Source organism: Eublepharis macularius, chromosome 17 (assembly GCF_028583425.1).
Source record: "Eublepharis macularius isolate TG4126 chromosome 17, MPM_Emac_v1.0, whole genome shotgun sequence".
In the NCBI taxonomy this organism is placed as follows: Eukaryota; Metazoa; Chordata; class Lepidosauria; order Squamata; family Eublepharidae; genus Eublepharis; species Eublepharis macularius.
This window is the reverse complement of record NC_072806.1, coordinates 24,800,426-24,819,746: the sequence shown is the minus strand read 5'-3', so window position 1 is coordinate 24,819,746 and position 19,321 is coordinate 24,800,426. Positions and strand designations below refer to the sequence as shown.

General features: G+C 45.3%; 1 protein-coding gene across 1 annotated transcript in view; it reads right to left on the bottom strand.

Moving 5' to 3' along the window:
• CLIP2 (CAP-Gly domain containing linker protein 2) overlaps positions 1 to 19,321 on the bottom strand; it is a 69,459-nt gene that overhangs the window by 5,040 nt on the left and 45,098 nt on the right. The window contains exons 9-15 of the mRNA XM_055001933.1: positions 11,395 to 12,339; positions 9,786 to 9,843; positions 8,897 to 8,980; positions 6,118 to 6,274; positions 3,941 to 4,100; positions 1,821 to 2,006; positions 1,281 to 1,343 (exon numbers count right to left, since the gene is read on the bottom strand). Of these exons, the coding sequence (XP_054857908.1) occupies positions 1,281 to 1,343; positions 1,821 to 2,006; positions 3,941 to 4,100; positions 6,118 to 6,274; positions 8,897 to 8,980; positions 9,786 to 9,843; positions 11,395 to 12,339 (1,653 nt within the window). The remainder of the gene's footprint in view (positions 1 to 1,280; positions 1,344 to 1,820; positions 2,007 to 3,940; positions 4,101 to 6,117; positions 6,275 to 8,896; positions 8,981 to 9,785; positions 9,844 to 11,394; positions 12,340 to 19,321) is intronic.

Genomic DNA, 19,321 nt, shown 5'->3' with positions numbered 1-19,321 from the left:
TGAGTTGGGCACTCATCTGTCCAGAAGGGTGGTATCTAAGCACACTGTTATTATTGTTGAGTTTCCATAGTGACCATAAGAGCCCTGTGGCACAAAGAGGTAAGCTGTAGTACTGCAGCCCAAGCTCTGCTCACAAGCAGAGTTCAATCCCAGCAGAAGCTGGGTTCAAATAACTGGCTCAAGGTTGACTCAGCCTTCCATCCTTCCGAGGTTGGTAAAATGAGTACCCAGTTTCCTGAGGGTAAAGTGTAGATGGCTGGGGAAGGCAATGGCAAACCACCCCGTAAAAAGTCTGCTAAGAAAATGTTGTGATGTGACGTCCCCCCATGGGTGCTTGCATAGGGGACTACCTTTACCTTCTTTACCTTCCATAATGACTGGCTGGTCACTGTGTGACAAGATGCTGGACTAGATGGACCATCGGTCTGATCCAGCAGGGTCCTTCGTATGTGTCTCCACTACCTGACTGAGCTACCACCAGGGAGGAGGAGGGTTTGGAGCATGGTTTGCAGTTTGGAGCAGGGTTTACATGCAGAGTGTGGGTACGAGCACAGGGACTGAAATAACAGAATAACACACACACACCCTTGGTTTCACGTTTGATTTGGGAAATCCATCCATCTCTGGCTGATCCACCTGCCAATGCATGCTGTCAAAATGGCAGCGCGAAGGAACTATTCCGCACTATTGATGCTACACCTATGTTTCAGTGGGCACTACTGCTCACCTTTGACTTCAAAACAGCCCAAGCGAAGGGGAGATACAGGAAATAATCATAATCATAACCATAATCATCTGCACTTATATACCGCTCTTCTAGACAGAGTGCCTCACCCAGAGCAGTGAACAAGTCAGTGTTATTATTATCTCCATAATACAGCTGAGGAGCTGGGGCTGAGAGGAGTGGCTGACCCAAGGCCTCCTACTGAGCTCATGGCAGTAGTGGGATTTGAATCAGCAGAGTGCTACAGTAGTTCATATTGAAATAAATGTTGATAGTCTTTAAGACTTTTGCCTTATTTTGCTGTGACAGACGAACACGGCTACCCCTTTGCAGTCCTCGCAGGAGAGGTGGCTTGGGGCCTATTTGAGTGGGGTGCTGCCATTGCCATGAAGTGGCCTAAGAGCTTCCACGGCAGAGCTGGGATCTGATCTTGGGTCTCCCTGACCCTAGTCTGTTACTCTAACCACTAGACCACATGGACCTTGGCATCAGAAGTCCATCTGGCCAAGGCAAAGCAAAGGAGAGAGACATGCATGCTAGATAGATGATCACCAACCTCCTGCTTGTGAGATTTATCCTGTTGATGGATCCCATTTGCAGAGCCGGAATTTCCTATAGTCTAAAACAAAGAGGAAAGGGGGGGGAATGAAAATCACTTGGTTGGGCTTGGGTGAGTTATGAACCCACATTATACAACCATCAGCGGAGACACTTAAAACAGAGCACAATGACAGTAAAGCATCAAATCACAGCATTCAACAAGAAAGCCGCAGTATCTATTATTTTTTAATAAATGTGAATGTTTGCATTTACAAAGGCAGGCATTCCTGAAATCATCTCCTGAAAAGAATTTATTTATTTATTCGTTTCGATTTCTATTCCGCCCTCCCCACACCAGCAGGCTCAGGGTGGACTGCATTCCATAAAAGCATTTCAATAAAACTTATATTCACAATTTAAAACAACAGTAATGCAATATAAATATTTTAAAAAACATAGAAGATGCAAAAGAATTCCTGGAGATGCCAGGGGCCTTCTGCCTGCAAAGCAGATGCCCTTCCGCTGCAGAAGTGGCTGCAGAGACGGGGACACCTACCTGTGTTTTTTCAGGACAAGTCCTCATCGCCTCCATGAGCTTCTCCATCTGCTGGCCCTGCTCCAAGGCGTTTCGCAGGACATCCTCGGTAGTGACCAGGCGATGCTGCAACCGGAGAACCTCCGACTCCGACGAAGGGTCTATCAGAGAATATCGCCTCTGATCCGTTACAGATTTCTCTTTATCCTGTTGCAAAGGGAGAAGAATTAAGAACCTACTCGTTCCCGTGGGAGTCTTTTTGAAGAGACTCTCAGAACTGGGACGGTCTCTAGTTTGAACCTCACCTCTGCCTGGAACTCATTAGGTGGCCATACCTATAGCGTACGCATGCGGGCATTTATTTATTCATATCCTGCTTTTCTCTTCAGCTGGGACTCAAAGCTGGGTCTCAAACGTTATTCTCCACTCCTCCATTTTACCACAAGAGTGAGGACAGTCAAGCTGGTAGTATGCAATAAGCCCAAGGTCACCCAGCAAGCTTCCATGGCAGAAGCGGAGATTTGAACATGGGTCTCCCAGGATCCTAATCCAAGACTCGGGGTCATTTTGTAGAAAAAGAGCTGGAGGAACTCATTAGCATAACTCATTAGCATATGCCATGCCTCTTGCCATCACCGGAAGTGTGTAATTAGTATAACTGATTTGCATATGCCACGCCCCCTGACATCACCTATTCTGGCTGTTTTGGGCCCAATCCTGGCCATTCAGGGCCAAAATTGGGCCCAAAACGGCAAAAAGGGGCAGAAAATGGCTGAAAAGGGGCCCAAAATGCTCAGGATCAGGCCGCTGATAAGCGGTAGAGTGATTCACCTCCCATCAGAGGCCCAATCCAGGCCGTTTCGGCCCCAATCCAGACTGAAATGGGCCCAAAATGGCCGAGAGTCAGGTGGGCGGGGCCACCTGACATGTGACCTCTTTGGGGAACTACCAGAACTGTGTTCTGGTGCGTCCCCCCTCAAAATGAGCCCTGCCAAGAATCAATCCATTTTGCCATCCACAATGGCTGGGAAAGAGGATGTGGTTGCTCCAGAACCGACAGCTCCTGACAGCCTAGCTGCTGCACACTTTTGCTCCTTGCTGCGGTTACACTAAGCTCAGCAGCGGCCTGGTAGCATGTCGGCATCCCCATCCTGGAGCAACTTTCTCCTGCTACTGGAGACGCTGTATGTCCCGCTTGCGAGTAGCAGCTAGGTACAGGGGCCAGGTAGCTCCTAGGCAGACAGGCGAACTGCTTACCCTTGACCCCAGGTCAAGCTATCAAAACCCAGCCTGGGAGGAGGGACACAGTCGCCGATCAAGAGGGGACTGTTTGTGGTTCCATTTTGTGTGTACTGTATTCAAAGCAATGTGGAAATATTTAGCTACACGAGCATGTTTTGGAAAGGATGATAACAAAGGGTAGGCAGGCCCAATGATCCTCAATGCTACAGAGTCCAAAAACCTTAGGAAGCAACACCACTGTTGCATGCTGAAGTCCTCAACCTCTCTCTCAATCTGAGCAATTCTTCCCTGTTTACCCGAGGATAATACTGGGCCTACCTTACAGGGTTGTTTTACAAGATCACAAAAATGGCAAACAGCACAAAAACACTGCATGCTCTGAGAAGGGTAGTCATTGGGTTGGTGCCAGTCAAGTTTAATAAGCAACTGACTTTTTTTTCACCATTAAGCGAACTCATGCTATAACATCAGGATCATAGATTAGACAATTCATGGTGCATATATGAGACAGTCTGTGTAATGGTTAGAGTGTCAGTCTTGGATCTGGGGGCCCTGGGCTTGATTCTCCGCTTTCTCATAAAGCTTGCCGGGTGATCTTGGGCCAGCAGCTCTCTCTCAGCCTAACCTACCTCACAGGGTAAGTTGTAAAAGGCATGCACGGTGCACAGTTGCAAAATTCATGCACGGTGCAATAAAGTCCTTGGAGGAAGGGTAGGAGAAGGAGGGTGGGAGAGAGATGCAGCTTTATCTGAAATGCAGAAGTTATTCTACACATCTGTATTGGGGCTGTCACCCGAGGAAAGCGATCTGGCGGATACAGGGCGGGGTGCTTCGGCCCTAAGTCCCAACCCTTAGTGCAGTTCAAGTTACCCTGAATGTCTCACCAGCCTTGAACTCACCAGAATAATCAGTTTCTCCCTCAGCCCTTTGATGTCATCTTTGAGCTTCTGCTCCTTCAGCCGCCATTCAGCTTTATGTACTTCGCGGCTCAAGTCCCGCTCGGGCCCAGGCGAATGTCTGTTGGCTTCCAAGAGCAAAGCACGCAGTTCATTGAGGCTTCTGGATGAAGGGCAAAGAAAGCATGAAAGAGGTTTGAAGGCCGATGATACAAAGCTGATTTATTTATTTAATTTCATACCCTGCCATTCTCCCAATGGCAGAAAGCACCTTACGTCATTCTCTTCTCTTCCACTTTATCCTCACAACAACCCTATGAGGTAGTTTAGGCTGAGCGTGTGTGATTGGCCCAAGCTTCCATGGCAGATTAGGCTTTCAAATCTGGACCTCCCAGATCCCTAGTCTAACCCCTACACCACAACAGCTCTCAGATTTTCTCAAATCAGACCAATTGTCCATCTAAGCAACGCCTTTTTCAGCAGATTCCCCCGATGGGTTTCCAGAGCTCAATTGTTTCATCAACCAAGCATCTGTTGCCCAAAGCAAACAGCCAATCCAAGTTTTCAGGAGTTCCTCATCTCTCATCCTCACCAGGGAAACTTTGTTCAGTTATTTAGAGAATTTCTACACTGCCTCACCAGAGAATCTGCTGCTTGAGTGGCATACAAATTAAAATAATACACTATAAAAGTTGTCAACAATTAAGAAACGTTGAGTGGCTTAAACTGAGTCTCACAAACCAGTGCTCAGGCTGGAAGTAGATGATAAAAAGAATGTTTTTAAAAACTTCTTAATTGAAAAGTCTGAGCGAAAAGAAATGTCTAATGGAAAGTAGGATAGGTGTCAGGTGAGCCTCAAAAGAAAGGTTTTCTTACAGTCTCTCTACACAATACTTTTGATGTGAGTCCGTCAGGCTATGGGTGGCAGGAGATGGTAGACAGGTCCCTGTACCATTGCAACAAGAAGTCCAAGCTCTTGGTTAAATGGTTTTATTCAGAAATCCAATCATTTCCATATATGTGTCCATAGAATTACTCGGAGGCAGGAAAGCATCTAAGCAGTACACGTTTCCTTGACAGGAATAGGAACTTGAAGAAAGCACAGCTCTAAATACTCAATCATTTCCCCCCTCCCACTTAGAGCACAAGTTTGCACGGGAAAAGGTCTGGGAACTTCTTCTGGAGTTTATACGTCAGCCTAGACGGGACAAAAAGCTGTAATATTTCAGACAGTACAAGGTCACTTCTGTGAGCTTCAAAGAGAAGAGATAAGACAGCTGTATTCTCAGGCTGCTTGAGAAATGAAAGTGATGGTTAGATCATTTGCAAAATGAAATTAAGGTACAGCATTAGCAATGGTTCACCACCTGGAACAATAACATGGATGTAGGGGTACAGACATGACACCATCAAATGGCAGGAGACGCAATGTCAGCCAGAAAGCGTAGTTTTAAAAGACAGAGCTGGTGGAGATCGCTTCATAGCCAGTGGAGATCAGCCCTCTGGCGTTTTCCCTTCCAGAACCTTTGTCCTGCTGAGGCTCAGTTAATTCAAAATTTTAAGCAGTGAGGGCAGCAGGGTCAAAGTTCTGGAGGGGGAGACAGTCCAGCACACCAGAGGTGACGGAGGGCTGTGAGAGAATCCGTTCCTCCGGAGCAATCTCCACTGGCTCTGTCTTTCAAAACTACACGTCCCAGTTAACATTGCGTCTCCTGACATTTGACGGACACACATGCTGGTGTCTCGCACAGAGACACTCTCCGTGAGGAGCTGCCACAGAAAAGTCCCTGTCTGTAGTCACCACCTGTTTCATTTTTAAAAAAAGGGGCACTGATCGCAGAGCTCATGAAGCAGATCTTAACTCGTGGGCTGGACGTGTTCAAGCATCACTGCTTGAATATGTTTTTAAAGCATTTCTTCCCACACCATTTCACTGGTAATTCTGTTGGGAGGCTCACATTATTTCCCAGGTGCCACTGAGAATCTGAGCTCCTGCTGTGCAGATAACACCTTCTTCCAGCACTAACAGTACAATCCTAAGAAGAGCTACTCCAGTCTAAGCCCATTGATTTCGATGGGATTAGACTGGTGTAACTCTTTTTAGGATTGCACTGTAAATCTTCCATCTTTTATCTCTGAGATGAGCAAGGAGGAGGGGAGGAGGGGCTGAAAAAACTGACCTTTCTTTTTTGAGTAGCTCCTGGCTGATCAAGACCAGCTGTCCAGAAGCATCGTGGGTTTTCTTGGACACGGTTTCCAGTTCTGATTCCAGCCTCTTCTTCTCTTTCAAGAGAGAGTCTGCCTTCTTCTCCGTACTTTTGCATCTGTTTTCCAGTGCTGGTGGACAGAACGAAGTAACAAAAATTGCAAGCTAGAGCAGAATCCTTTTGGGAGGAAGTTATTATTCATATTAATTTTGTATTGGAACACACATTGATTTTTGAGGATGTTTATGTACTTTTAAACAGCCCGCCTGGAACCTGGAACCGAACCAATGGTCAACGTAAATGGACCCTCCATGTTCTTAAGGTAGCTAAAAGACTCATATTACAACACTGGAGAGACAAATGCCCACCTCCCATAAATCAATGGATGGAGGACCTTACAATGTTATATTTGAACATACGGCATATACACGACAACTGTGGATAGACTTATTTTCAGACATTTGGAAGCTTGCATGTAGATTTCTTATTATTGTTATCATATTTTTATTTCTATTGTGTATGAGGTTAATCCCCCTCCCCTCTTTTTTCTTTTCTTTTCAAATGTAAAAAAGCTAGACCACAATCTTGCTTTTTGGAGCACTTAGGTAGGAAGAGGCCAGTTTTGGGCTGCTATCGAATGTCAAAACAAAGATTGTTTTGTCATAGAGGAAGAGGGAGGGAACTCAGATGTCCAAGAACTTCCTGGCTCATGGTGAGAATAAGAGACTCTCTACACAAGACATCTTACACGAGTTAGATCAAGACATCTTACCCGAGAAAGATCTTACACTTGTTCTTCCATTGTGGATACACCTGCACTGCTAGGGAGACACACTTAAATATAAGACCACATAGAAAATAAGTCACTTGTAAGATGTCTTGTGTAAAGAGACTCTTAAGCCTGAAGTCTTTGGGCTCTCTTTCCCTACAGAGATTGAAGACTTCCTGTTAGGAGGAAACTTGTTGCTATGTCTAAATAAGGCAAAAATGATAAACCCTGGCTTTAAACAAGAGACCAAACCACGGGTTTGTTGCATTTGTATTTGGATGTCACAACAAATGGACATTTGCTTCAAAACAGGTAGTCTTCAAGCTCCATGCTGTGATTGGAGGGAAGAAGCAAATGGATGCAAGGACTTTGTGCCTTGTCCTTATTGTGAACCAACTGAGGTTTGCTTGTGATGCCGGACAGAATGCAGTCTCTCTGTGGTCCACATGTTAAAGTCTATGGTCATCACCAGCTCTAAGACTATCGTATACAATTCATCCAGCCCATCCTAGCCATGTCTACTCAGAAGTAGTCCCACTGATTTCTGTAGGATTAACTTGCAAGTAGATGTACAAAGGATTCCAGTTTTAGACAAACCACTCAAGTTCAAAATAGTTACATGGGAGATTGGTGACCAGATTTTACTATGTTTACATAAATATATTTATGTCTATTACAAAATTGTTAGTGTGTTAGTAGCAATGCAGTTCCTGTAATATTTCTGGAAGGAAATGGTGTAAAACAATTTTAATCCAAACAGCAACTCAAATATCTTGTACAACCATTTCTAAGCCTTGCTCTAGAGAACAAGTCATGCATTCTTAGGGCAAGTTCACACATTACTAATTCCTTTGACTTGGCAAACTGTAAGTGAATGTCTCTAAACTGCAAACAACAACAACAACAAAATTTGATTTATATACCGCCCTTCAGGATGACTTAACACCCACTCAGAGCAGTTTACAAAGTATGTCATTATTATCCCCACAATAACAAACACCGTGTGAGGTGGGTGGGGCTGAGAGAGCTCCTAGAAGCTGTGACTGACCCAAGGTCACCCAGCTGGCTTCAAGCGGAGGAGTGGGGAATCAAACCTGGTTCTCCACATTATAGTCTTGCACTCTTAACCACTACACTAAACTATAACTACAGTTGCTGGGGGGAGCAATCTTGATTGGGGCTATTGGGGAGGAAGGTCACCCTATTTCCCCCTCACAGAGTTCCCTCCTAAGATGTTATTAGTTCCAGTGGTGTGGGGGGGGGGACGACACCACATTATATCTGTTGTTTTTCCTTACCAAGACTTACAGCAGAATAGCAGGGACGGGGAATCTAAGGGCGAAGCTACAAGTGACGAATGACACTTGAACGGCAAGTGTATTTCTCCCTGTTCACTTGCACTCCACTCAATCCACTTGCTGTTCAAGTGTCATTTGTCACTTGTAGCTTGGCCCTAAGTCAACAAACAGGAGTGCCATTAACTCTCTACCCTGATTAAAACTACTACTTTGCACAATTACCCTGGTAGATCAAATCAATTTTCTATTTCATTCTTGCTTGGTAATTGTTATGACGAAATATCTTTTCAAGTAGCTAGATTTGTGCCCTGGCATGCTTCATTAGGCAGAAGAATATGATTTTATCCTAGCAATTTTAATTAAGAACCATATTTATGTACAGTATATTTTTATATCTATACCCTATATTTTTATATCTATGACCTGAATTTAATGTATATGCCTCAATTATTTTGACTTCTGATCTCGAATCGTAACAATAAACTATACTACACTAACGGCTACCTTGCCCATTAAATTTGCCCCATCACTGAACGCAGCTCCATAATGGGTCACCACACGAACTTCAACCCACAGTCTGAAGTGGTACATCCCAGATTCAGGTGAACTCCCAACTAGGCCTGTGATGGCTGTTGCTCTGGCAACAGTGCATGATCCTGGCCAACACAAGTCTTAGGAAACTTACCACTTACTTGGGCCCTTAGAGTGTCTGTCTGGGAGACGAGTGATGAAACCTCTTTGTCTTTTTTGCTAAACTTGTCCTGGAGATCTTTAAAAGGAGAACAGAAGGTCAGGTCACCATCCAGACACCACTCGCCACACACTTCACAAGGGGCTTCTTCAAAAATCCGTAGGTCAGGCCTTAACAATGTACGGCAAGCCACAGGCCAACCTCAGGCGCCATCTTGTGACACCTTTGATGGGCTTTTTTCATTGCCGGGAGCAGGTCCAGCAGACAAAAAACAAAGCATTTTCCAAATCTAACTAGAAATTCAAGGGAAGACGTGGCTGCGTTACTTCTACGCTCATTCTCACACTTCGCATCCAGACCCCACCTCCAAGCCATCTCTCACTGGTGACAGCCAAGCCAATAGATGTGGACACCCACAACTCCTGCTGAGGAATGATAGACTCCATTTTGTTGTTTGTTTTGGAACCATAATGGTTCTCCTTCCCCTTTGCGAGAAGGGATGGTTGAGTCTAGCAGCTGAGGTGGCAGCCTCAGCAGCTCCTTCTGCCGCTGCTAGATGTCAGCTTCGGGCTCCCCTCACTGACTCTTTCCCTCATGTCCGTCTGGCCCTGCTGATGCTGATGGCCGAACTACACTTCCCCAGGTAAAGTTGCAGGAACCTGACATGTGTTGGGCACCTCATGTAGTTTAGCTCAAATCCCCGCTCTGCTGCCTGTGAGACTTTTGGCCAGTCACAATCTCAGTCTAGGCTACCTCACAGGGTTGTAGAGAGCATAAAATGCCACCCAAGCTCCTTCAAGGAATGGTGGAATAAAAATGAAATAGAATTCACCATGCCAAATTCTAAAGTAGATTTGGAATCCAGAGTCCCGCACGAGGTTACCTTCCATCATCTGCTTCATCTTGATCTTTTCCTCTGAAATGTCATTTGTTTCGATCATCTGCAGCAAATATTTTAAAAAAAAACCCACATACAAACATAATGTTTATATTGCTGTGGTTTATGCAAGTAGAAGGGAAAACTTTCATTAAACATCATTGTGTTTTCTCTGGACTATATAGAATTATTTTATTTACTTCAAATATTTTTGTCCTGCTTTTCAGTCAAAATTGGTTCCCAAAGTAGCTCAGAGGAATCAAAAACCTATACAGGAGACACTTCAAATATAATGCAAAATGGTCTTCGAGGAGGGATTAGCAGTTCCATCCAAACTCAGTGGGTAAATTCTGCACATTTCCCAGTCAATGTGCATAAATCCCCAAGTCAGGTTATAAGAACCTGGAGGGTTAGCCAGAAATCCATGTGGTTGGTGACATTTTGGTGAAATGGCCTCTGAAAAGGGGATGTGCCATTGTGTAAGACTCTGCTTTTTGTAAGACCCTTGTACAGATTAGGATTTGGGAGATCTTGGCCCAATTCAGGACTCTGCCATGAAGTTCACTGAGTGACCTTGGGTCAAGCCCCCTCTCTCAGCTTTACCTACCTCACAGGGATGTTGTGATGATACCACGAGAGAGGAAGAACCATGTTTGCAGCCTTCAACAAATGGAGGGCTAAAAGCTCAAGAGAGCTCTTTCTTCTTGCACCTGCAGTTTATTTTCATTTGATTTTTTTTAATCTGCTTTTTATCTGCTGCTCCTTCTTTTACTGCTATCTTATTATTGTCATAAATAGTTTGTGTTTCTGATTTTATTATTGTCTTATCAGCTTGGATCCTGCCTAGAATTTGGTGGGTGATGTTTGCCAATCCTGTTCTCTCTCCCAGCCCAGGACATCCCCCTCAAATGCTGTCCTTAGGCATGGAAGACCCCTCCCCTTCTAGGAATAGCTTGAGGGGAAGCAGAAGTCTCCCACTGGAGGTGGGAATCAGCCAAGATCAGCCTCTTCCTTGGGCCTATGGAAATTTTAGGTGGGGTCCAAGCCATCAACTGTACTGGAAGCCACTTGAATGGCAGGTTAAGAAAAATACCTAAATAAGCAAGCAAGCAAGCAAGCAAGCCTTTATTGGCATATAGAATATAAGCATTGAACGGTTTGCTATGAAGCTTGCATAATGTTGTAGGCTCGTATATGTTAAGTGCTGTCAAGTCACTTCCAACTTATGCTGGCCCTATGCGTTAATGACCTCCAAAATGTCCTATCCGGTCCTGCAAACTGGAGGCTGTGGCTTCTTTTATTGAATTAAGCCATCTCACATTGGGTCTTCCTCTTTTCCTACTGCCTTCAACTTTTCTATCATGATTGTCTTTTCCAGTGAGTCTCGTCTTCTCATGATGTGACTAAAGTACAAGAGCCTCATTTTAGTCATGATAGCTTCTAGAGAGAAGTCAGGCTTCACTTGATCTAGAACTTTGTCTTGTAGCTTTATTCTTATGCAAATATCTCCAAAAGTTTAGAGAGAGTTTTTTTTTTAAAAAAGGAGTCATAACAGCAGTACGTTGAAAAACAAATTGTCAAAGATGGACCCAGGACGATTAACCCAAAGACCTACATTGGCATGTTGAGAAGGATGTAGCGTCTCCATGGACTGTAATTTGTTTTCCAACACGAGGACTTTCTCCTGCAGCCTCTGGATCTCTTGCTTACTCTGGGCTTCGGTATTCTGCAGCGTCTCATAGTCCAGCATCTTTTTCTCAGCCAGAGAAATCTGCTCTTTCAAGAACTCAATGGCTTGCGCTTGATCCTTGTAGTCACCATGCAACTTCTCCAGTTCGTGCACTCGGAAATCTGCATCTCGACACTTCTCCTTGAGGTCTTGAAGCTCAAGGTGGTGCTGGTTGGCTTTGGTTTCCAGCTGCACCCTCCAATTGTTGCTGCTTTCCTCAAGCTCATCCTTGGCTTCTTGCAGCTTCAGCTTCAGGCTTTCCTTTTCTTTAATGTGAACCGCGGTCTCAATGTCATGCTTGGCTTTGAGGTTCTCGAGTTCCAACTGGTGCTCCATCTTGATGCTCTCTACTACAGCCTTCAACTCCACAATCTCCTTGTGCTGGGAGTCAGGACCCGTGTTCAAGGTTGCCTTGAGATCCTCCAAGGACTTCTGGTGGTCCGATGCTAAAGTGTCCAGTTTGGACTTCCAGTTGTCCATCAACCCCATATTCTCATTGGTGGCTTGCTGAACTTTCTGCTTGAGGTCCACAATTTCCTGAGAATATTTCTCATTGAGCGCTTTCAGTTTCTCAACCTCTTGTTGATGTTTCTTCAATGTTTTTTCATACTTCTCCTTTAGCTGGATGCTCTCTTTTTGATGCTCTTTATTAGCAGAAAGCAGCTGGTCTCGTAAGCGGAGGGCTTCTGACTGCAGGCCGAGACTGTGGTCTGGAGAATCTAGTTGGTGAGAGTTCTTGAGGCACTGCCTCAGTTCCTCCACTTCGCTTTTCGTTAAGTTCAGTTCTTCTTCGAGTTGGAGGATTTTTGATTGTTCTGCTACTGTGGTCAACTGAAACAGTTTATAATAAAAACACACAGAGGGGAAAAAATCAGCTTTTCCATGCTTTACAATTCTCCAGGGCCTCTTCACACATTATGATGTTTTAGGTACCAAGATGTTTTACGCATATGCCTAGGTATGGAAAGTACAAACACAGATGTATTTGGAAAGACAAGTATCATAACGGTACATTTGCCTGTGAAATGTAGCAGCTCAAGTGCTTACTCCATAGCAAACCCAGGTTTGCTGCAGCATAATGTGTGAAATGACCCTTAGTGGAAGAAAGGTGTCAGGGCCCCTTCCAGAGTTGCACCCAGAAATAGACTCTGCACCAGAGGGAAAAGAGGAGGGCCTGGGAACTGTCCCCGAGGAACTTTGGGCGCTCAGGAGATCTCTAATGCTGCTAGAGCCCCCAGTCTCCATCCTTAGCAGTTAATGTCCTACTGTCCCTCAGAGCAGGAGTCTGTTCCTTGGGTCCAGCCCTGGAACGGTTCTGACAGAAGACAGCTTTCAAGTACTTTAGTAATGCAAACATTACTAATTTGAAATATAACTTTTTTGCACCAGGGTAATGTAAGTAAAAACAACAGGGAGTGATGGAATCACCTTGTGTGCTGTGGGCCTGCTACCAACCTTGCAAATTAAGAATGGAAATCTAGGCAAGGTACAATCTCACTACATTGCCTTCAGCAAACCCCTCCTGCTCGGCCTCCATTTCCCTTGGCTGTAAAATGGGCAGTCACTGCATAGGGGCGGTTGCTCATTTACTTCAATGTCACCAGTCCCTTCAGTCATATGGCTTACCCTGGTGTAAAAGGGCCTTTTAAAAAAATTAAAAAATCCCATGGAAAGTACTCAGAAATCGTTAGCAAAGTTTTAGAAAGGAATAAGTATGGGAGGATGCTAGATGGAGAAGCGCGTTGCTAGCCATGGTTAATGTTTAATGATGGGGGCTTGGAAGCAGCTTGCTAGCATATGAGGTGCAACATGTTTGGCTGGCGAATTATGGGAAGGAAAAAATGGAAGGAACAGGAAGGCATTTCTAGGGCATTTCAGACGCAGGATGTCTGGCCAGGAAGGTCAAGCTTATTCCATCAAATCCACCCAAGGTTGAAGAAACCTGGATAGAGGCCCGGAAAGTTTCACCTTGGTTCCTGCCAAACCAACGGACCGTGATAGCCTAGAGAAGCCAGGCCTCTGGCTGCTTGATAAAGGCCGTTTCCACACACCCTTAATGGGACAGCCCACTCACCGAATGCTGACGGCTTTTCCCCATTAATCCGTTTGCAAAATGGTTGCGGTCCGTTTGGCTTCCGTTTTTGCGATGCCTTTTCTGGGAACGCACTTTCAGTGGTCACAGAAAAGGCGTCAAAAAAACAGAAGCCAAATGGCCTGCAAATGTTTTGCAAATGGAGACACTGCCAGTGTACGGTAAGTGGGCTGTCCCTTTAAGAGTGGGTGGAAACGGCCAAACCCAGCATTACAATCCAGCTTTCAACTGCCAGCCAGTACCATGGACAGCTACCCCCTAACTCTCAACCTGGAGCCTGGGCTTCCCTGGCCAGGAGTCTAGAAATCCATCAATGAAGATGGAAAGCTAGAGAAAAAAAAGCAAAAGGGAGGAGCCTGAAGCGCAGTGAACTGCAGGCACTGCTCCATTGGTCAGGCCCAGGCAGAAGGCCCAGACTCCAATTATACCAAGCCCGACCAATCCAGAAGCTTCATACTGTCTGCCTATCACAGGAGCTGATGTTGTGAACTACTGTTCCCTAGTTTGCCTGAAGGGGGCTCCAAGGCATGAGTGTAGATAGTCCACAGTAGCTCCTAGCTCACACCTTGGTGGGGGTGGTGGGGGTGGAGAGTGCCCTCAAGTCATAGCTGACTTATGGAGACCCCTGGTGGGGTTTCCATGGCAAGAGACTACCAGAGGTGGTTTGCCATTGCCTGCCTCTGCAACCCTGGTCTTCCTTGGAGGTCTCCCATCCAACTACTAACCAAGGCTGACCCTACTTAGCTTCTGAGATCTAACGTGATCAAGCTCACCTGGGCTATCCAGGTCAGGGCAGCTCACACCTTACGAGTTAGGTTGTAATGCTGGGCTTAGTATGAAGCTGAAGGGTAAATATCATAATGCCTTCCTATGATGAGAGCAGCTATACTATAACTTTCCACTGCCATGGGTCAGGAATGAGCTTGGTATCAAATTTCAAAAGCCTTGCTTGGAGGGAGTGACCAGGGTTTCTAGCGAGGAAGCATCTTATCCCATCCCTAACATCAAATGGAAAGAGATTTATGGGAAATAAGGAAATACTAATTTAGATTGTAAGTTTAATAGGGGGTAGGGATTTGTATCCTGGTAGCCACTCTGTAAAGCATCGTGTATGTTGACTGAACAATCGAATTTGTCCACTCTTCGCAGTTAACTCAGAATATATAAGTTGTTGGGCCTTTTAAAAGTGTAAACTACACCTTGGGGCAGCTTAAGAGGAGGGGAAATCTGATTTCATTTGTGTTGACCCTTGATCTCACAAGTTACAAAGTCTTTCCATATTCAAAATAGGGTTTGAGGGGTGGGGTAAGAGAACTTTGAATCAAGCCCATATTTTCAGAACATAGCCTTGTGCAGAGGTTTTTTTTTCACACATTAGGGCACTGACTTTCTATAGCAGCCGTCATGGGATCGGCAAGCCAGCACGCAGCATGACAAGCGAGTCTCAGAAGCTCACAGGTCTCTGCCACAGCAACTTGTGCAACTTCTCACACTGTAAAATGTACCTTGGAGGTCACGTACATGCTTCGGCTACGGTTCGGACAACATGACGTGGCAGTCCATGAAACTTGTGGCTAGAAAAGGGGTTATGAACAGCAACACTTGCAACATCCCTGAAGACACCTCACAACTCAGACACATCAGATAGTCTGGTTGCTACTCCTCCTGCTCAATGCTCTTCCATAATTAGGAGCCCCCAGTTCTTAATTGCACAACCTTTAAAGAGTTTCACAATTGGACAAGAAAGAAGGATCCAGGGCCACCAGCCATCTATCAGTGTGCATGGCAAATGTATGAATCTCTAGTGCGATGATGAAATTCAGCATCTCATGGTGCGGACACCAAATTCCAAGAATATCTGGGTCTAGCTGCTAGGTCAGTTTGGGTGGGGCTTTGGTTTTTCTGAGTAAAACACTTGGACTTCAATGATTAAAAACATCTCAGGACAACCCCTTGGGTGCCTGGGGATATCTGGGCGTCTGCAACCAGGTCTGGAGATCTCTGCCCCTCTTGCAGTGGATCAGGCCCTTCAATTCTTCAGATGGCCCCATGGAATAGGAGCAGAGTGAGGAGGCATAACCCGTTCCAGATAGAGCAAAGCAGATGCAGGGATCTCAGTTCTCAGCGCCCCACATCTACCACCCCCTTTACCCCTTTGACACACACCTTCTTCAATCAGCATTACCACCCTCTGGACTCAGAATTATGGAATTTGGTTTTGAAGCAGAATTCTTCAGAGACCCTGGAATTTCTGCAGTGATAATGAGTGAATCTAGATTTACCAAGTGGCGATTAACCAGGGTATGCAGGTGTTTGTAAAGTCCTGCCATATTGTAGGGAGAATTTTACCTCCCACTCCTTTGCCAGCTTTCTCACTGGATGCAGATGCATTGGAAAAATATCCGCAAGAACACAGACATAGCCTTCCGCTTGTGCTAGGGTGCCTGGACTAACAGCACCTTAGGATCCAAACCATAAACATTAAAGAAGACAACCCGTGGGTTTTTTTAAAAAGCTGAAAAGAAATTTAGATGGGCTGCGTTCACACACATTAAATAATGCACTTTCAGTGCAATTTAGCAATTGTTTGCAAGTGGGTCTTCCTCTCACACAGGAAAATCCAGTTGCAAACGATTGCTAAAGTACATTCATTATCCAACATGTGTCAAAGCAGCCAGGATCAGTTAAAAGCAACTAAAACACACTGCTCCACCTCCATCTCCCCCCCCCAAATATCCCCAAAAGAAACACTCCGTTAGAACATAGCAAAAAAAAGGAGTTTTCATACACAGCAAATCTGGTGCTGGATGGTTATTTGGAAGAAGGGAAGTTCTATATTTTGTTGTTTTAATGTTGCTCACTGGTATTATGGTGGTTGCTTGATGGGATTCGTTCCTGGATTGTTTTAATTGCTCAATAGTTAGTGGCATGTGAATGCATTCTAGTAAAAAATTAAGAGATTCCTCCTCACACCTTTGTGTAGAACGGTATAGACTTCAGAATGTACGGAAGAATTGCATGCCTGCTATGGGGTCAATGGCCACATGTAAGTCAGGGGATGATTATTATCAAGGGGTTAAATTGGATGGCAGATGGCACGCAGCTCCAGCCCAAATGGAATCATGTGGCATGAGAAGCTTGCAGACAGGGGCGGACTGGCCATGTCACTTACTGGGAAATTGCCCAGTTAGTCTCCCTCCTGGAGGGCCTCCAGTGGAACCAGAATCAAGCAAAGCCAAGTGCTGGCACAGGTGCCAGCTCGGCAGCAGCCACTCAGCTCAAACCTTTCCATGGCCACAGCAATCAGTGTCAGCTCACCAATTGCTTCCTCCTGTACCACAAGCAAAGCCAACAACCAGAAGAGGCACCACAGGTATATATGCTGAAAACCAGAGGGTACCGCTGCCAGCTTGCAGGAGAAGACCATAAGTGAGCCAACTCCCCTCGCTGGCACCGCTTGTTGGGTCTTAACTGAGTGGCCCCCACAGTGTTGGCTGGTAGCATCACAGGGGCAGCTCAGCTTGGCTTGCCCCTGGGGCTGTTTTAAGTTTCCAGTCTGCCCCTGGCTTGGGAAGAAAGGTTTGCTATTCGATAACAGAGATGGCAAACCTGCAAAGATTTGCCTCCTCTAGAAAAAGTGAAGAAGGGCGGGGACATAGCAAAATAAAAAGCAGGATGAAATCATGGTAGCCCAAATGATAGAAAAACTGAGTTATCAGTGTCGTCAATGCAGCAGGCAAGCAAGCTGATCCGCGGGCATTGGCTACTGTGGGACGAGATGGAGTAGGGAGGGGATGGATTACCCTGTTGTCCTCCAACTCTTTGAGAAGCTTTGCTGCCTGTGTCTTCTCAAACAAGAGGCTCTGCTCGAGCTCCCGTATTCGGGCATGCTCCAGCTGGGTCTGAGTCTGCTCGCGCGCCACGAAGAAAAGAGGAACCAACCAACAGAAGAAAGAAAGAAAGAAAACAAAAGATGGGGAGAAAGCAAAAAACAAGGGAATAAAAAAGAGGACGAGAGAAGGCTACAACATTATCTTCAGCATACAAGACAAAAGAAAGGCAGTTCACAGTAAGGGGCGGGGGAGAGATAATAAGGTCTGAAGAGGCGAGAAAAAGCCATTCAAATATGATGCATCCCTTAGAAATAAAAAATCCCGCAAGAGGACTGTCTTTGGTTCCCACCTTTGAAGAACTGAAACATGCACCCTCCCGATGTGGAACATGTACACTGCAAATTATTTGGCTCGCAAGCAGTCCCTGGGCATGGTAACGTCCCTCCTGCTCCTTCCCACTGGTCAGTCCACTGCTTACGGCTAAAACGCTGGTAGGAGCCACCCAGATCAGAGCCAGGCATTATAGCCCGAAACAGCGCCTCTGCCCATCTCCCCCAGTAATGGTAAGTAATGCAAAAGGCATGACCTGATATTGTTGCATTGTACACACTGTGCATCAGGGCCAGAGAAATTCACAACATGATAATGCATTACTCAACATTACCAAGAGGAAGCAGAGCTGCTCATTATGGCAGGGAAGAGCAACCAAATGGATCTTCTAAGATGTTGTCTATTGCCTATTTGTGCTAAAAGTCATTAACCTTTTTCTTAAAGCACTGCAAAACAATGTTTGCTGTGGGTGACTGAACGCATACAGAATTTGCTAATCATAACTGAGAATTATAGCGGTGCCTCGAAAAACATACATATCGTTCGTTTTCGTGAGCTTCAATTAGGCGATTGAAACCAGAAGAAACTGCAGTTAATGGTGTGTGTTTAACTCTCATTTCCCCAGCAAAGACGGACATCTTGTTGATCATGTGTTTGAGCGAAATCAGACGGAGGAGGTGCATTCGTCAGGCAAACTGCAGCTCCTACATCTGACCAAGAAGCAGTTAGCAGTTGCAGTCTCTCTCTCTAGACCACACAAGGCAGTCCTTGTAGAGACAGCATGAATATAACAGAAGAAAGAGTGGGCAAGGAAGAGACACACACAGGCCATCACATGCCAAGGGAGAGTGACCCAAAGAGAACCCAAACTGCCCATGCTCCAACAGGGACAACTGATGGGCATCCTTAAACCACGAATCCCGGACTGGCCTTCTTAGTCAAGTCTCAGAATCCAGATCCCAAGAAAACCCAAGTCTTGAAGTAGCAGGGCCATCATTCTGAGGCTTGGAGAAAACTTAGGGAGGCCTCCCCCATATTAAATTTTCTAAGAGAAACAGAAGCAACTATGAAGAAAGCCAACCTGTCTTACTGCCCTTTATTGGACCCATAGTTTAGGAAGCACTTCTGAACCAGAGCAGCAATGCTTCCCTGTTGCAATATAAGAAAGCTCACACCTGCAGCTCCATCAGTATGACTTGGTTAAAAGTCTCCGCATGGACAAAGTCACAGGAAAACCAACAGGTACTAACAGCTTTCTTTGGCCTTTGGACAAAAGTGGAGCACCACCCGGGAATGAAAAGACAATGATACTTCAAACTCTTACCGTGTCAATATTCAGAAATCTTACACATTTATCATAAAGCAAATGCTAAATATTCCAATATATACACCTTAACAATATTCCAGTCACAAAGGACAACACTCTCCCATCCCGTGTATTCAAAGGAAACAGGATATACTCTCCGAGATAACCAGTCAGGTAAGTCCAATGTTCAATCCTTTCTACCATGCAACAGTTCTCATGTTCTTTTGTTCTTTTTGTATCCACAGGTAATTC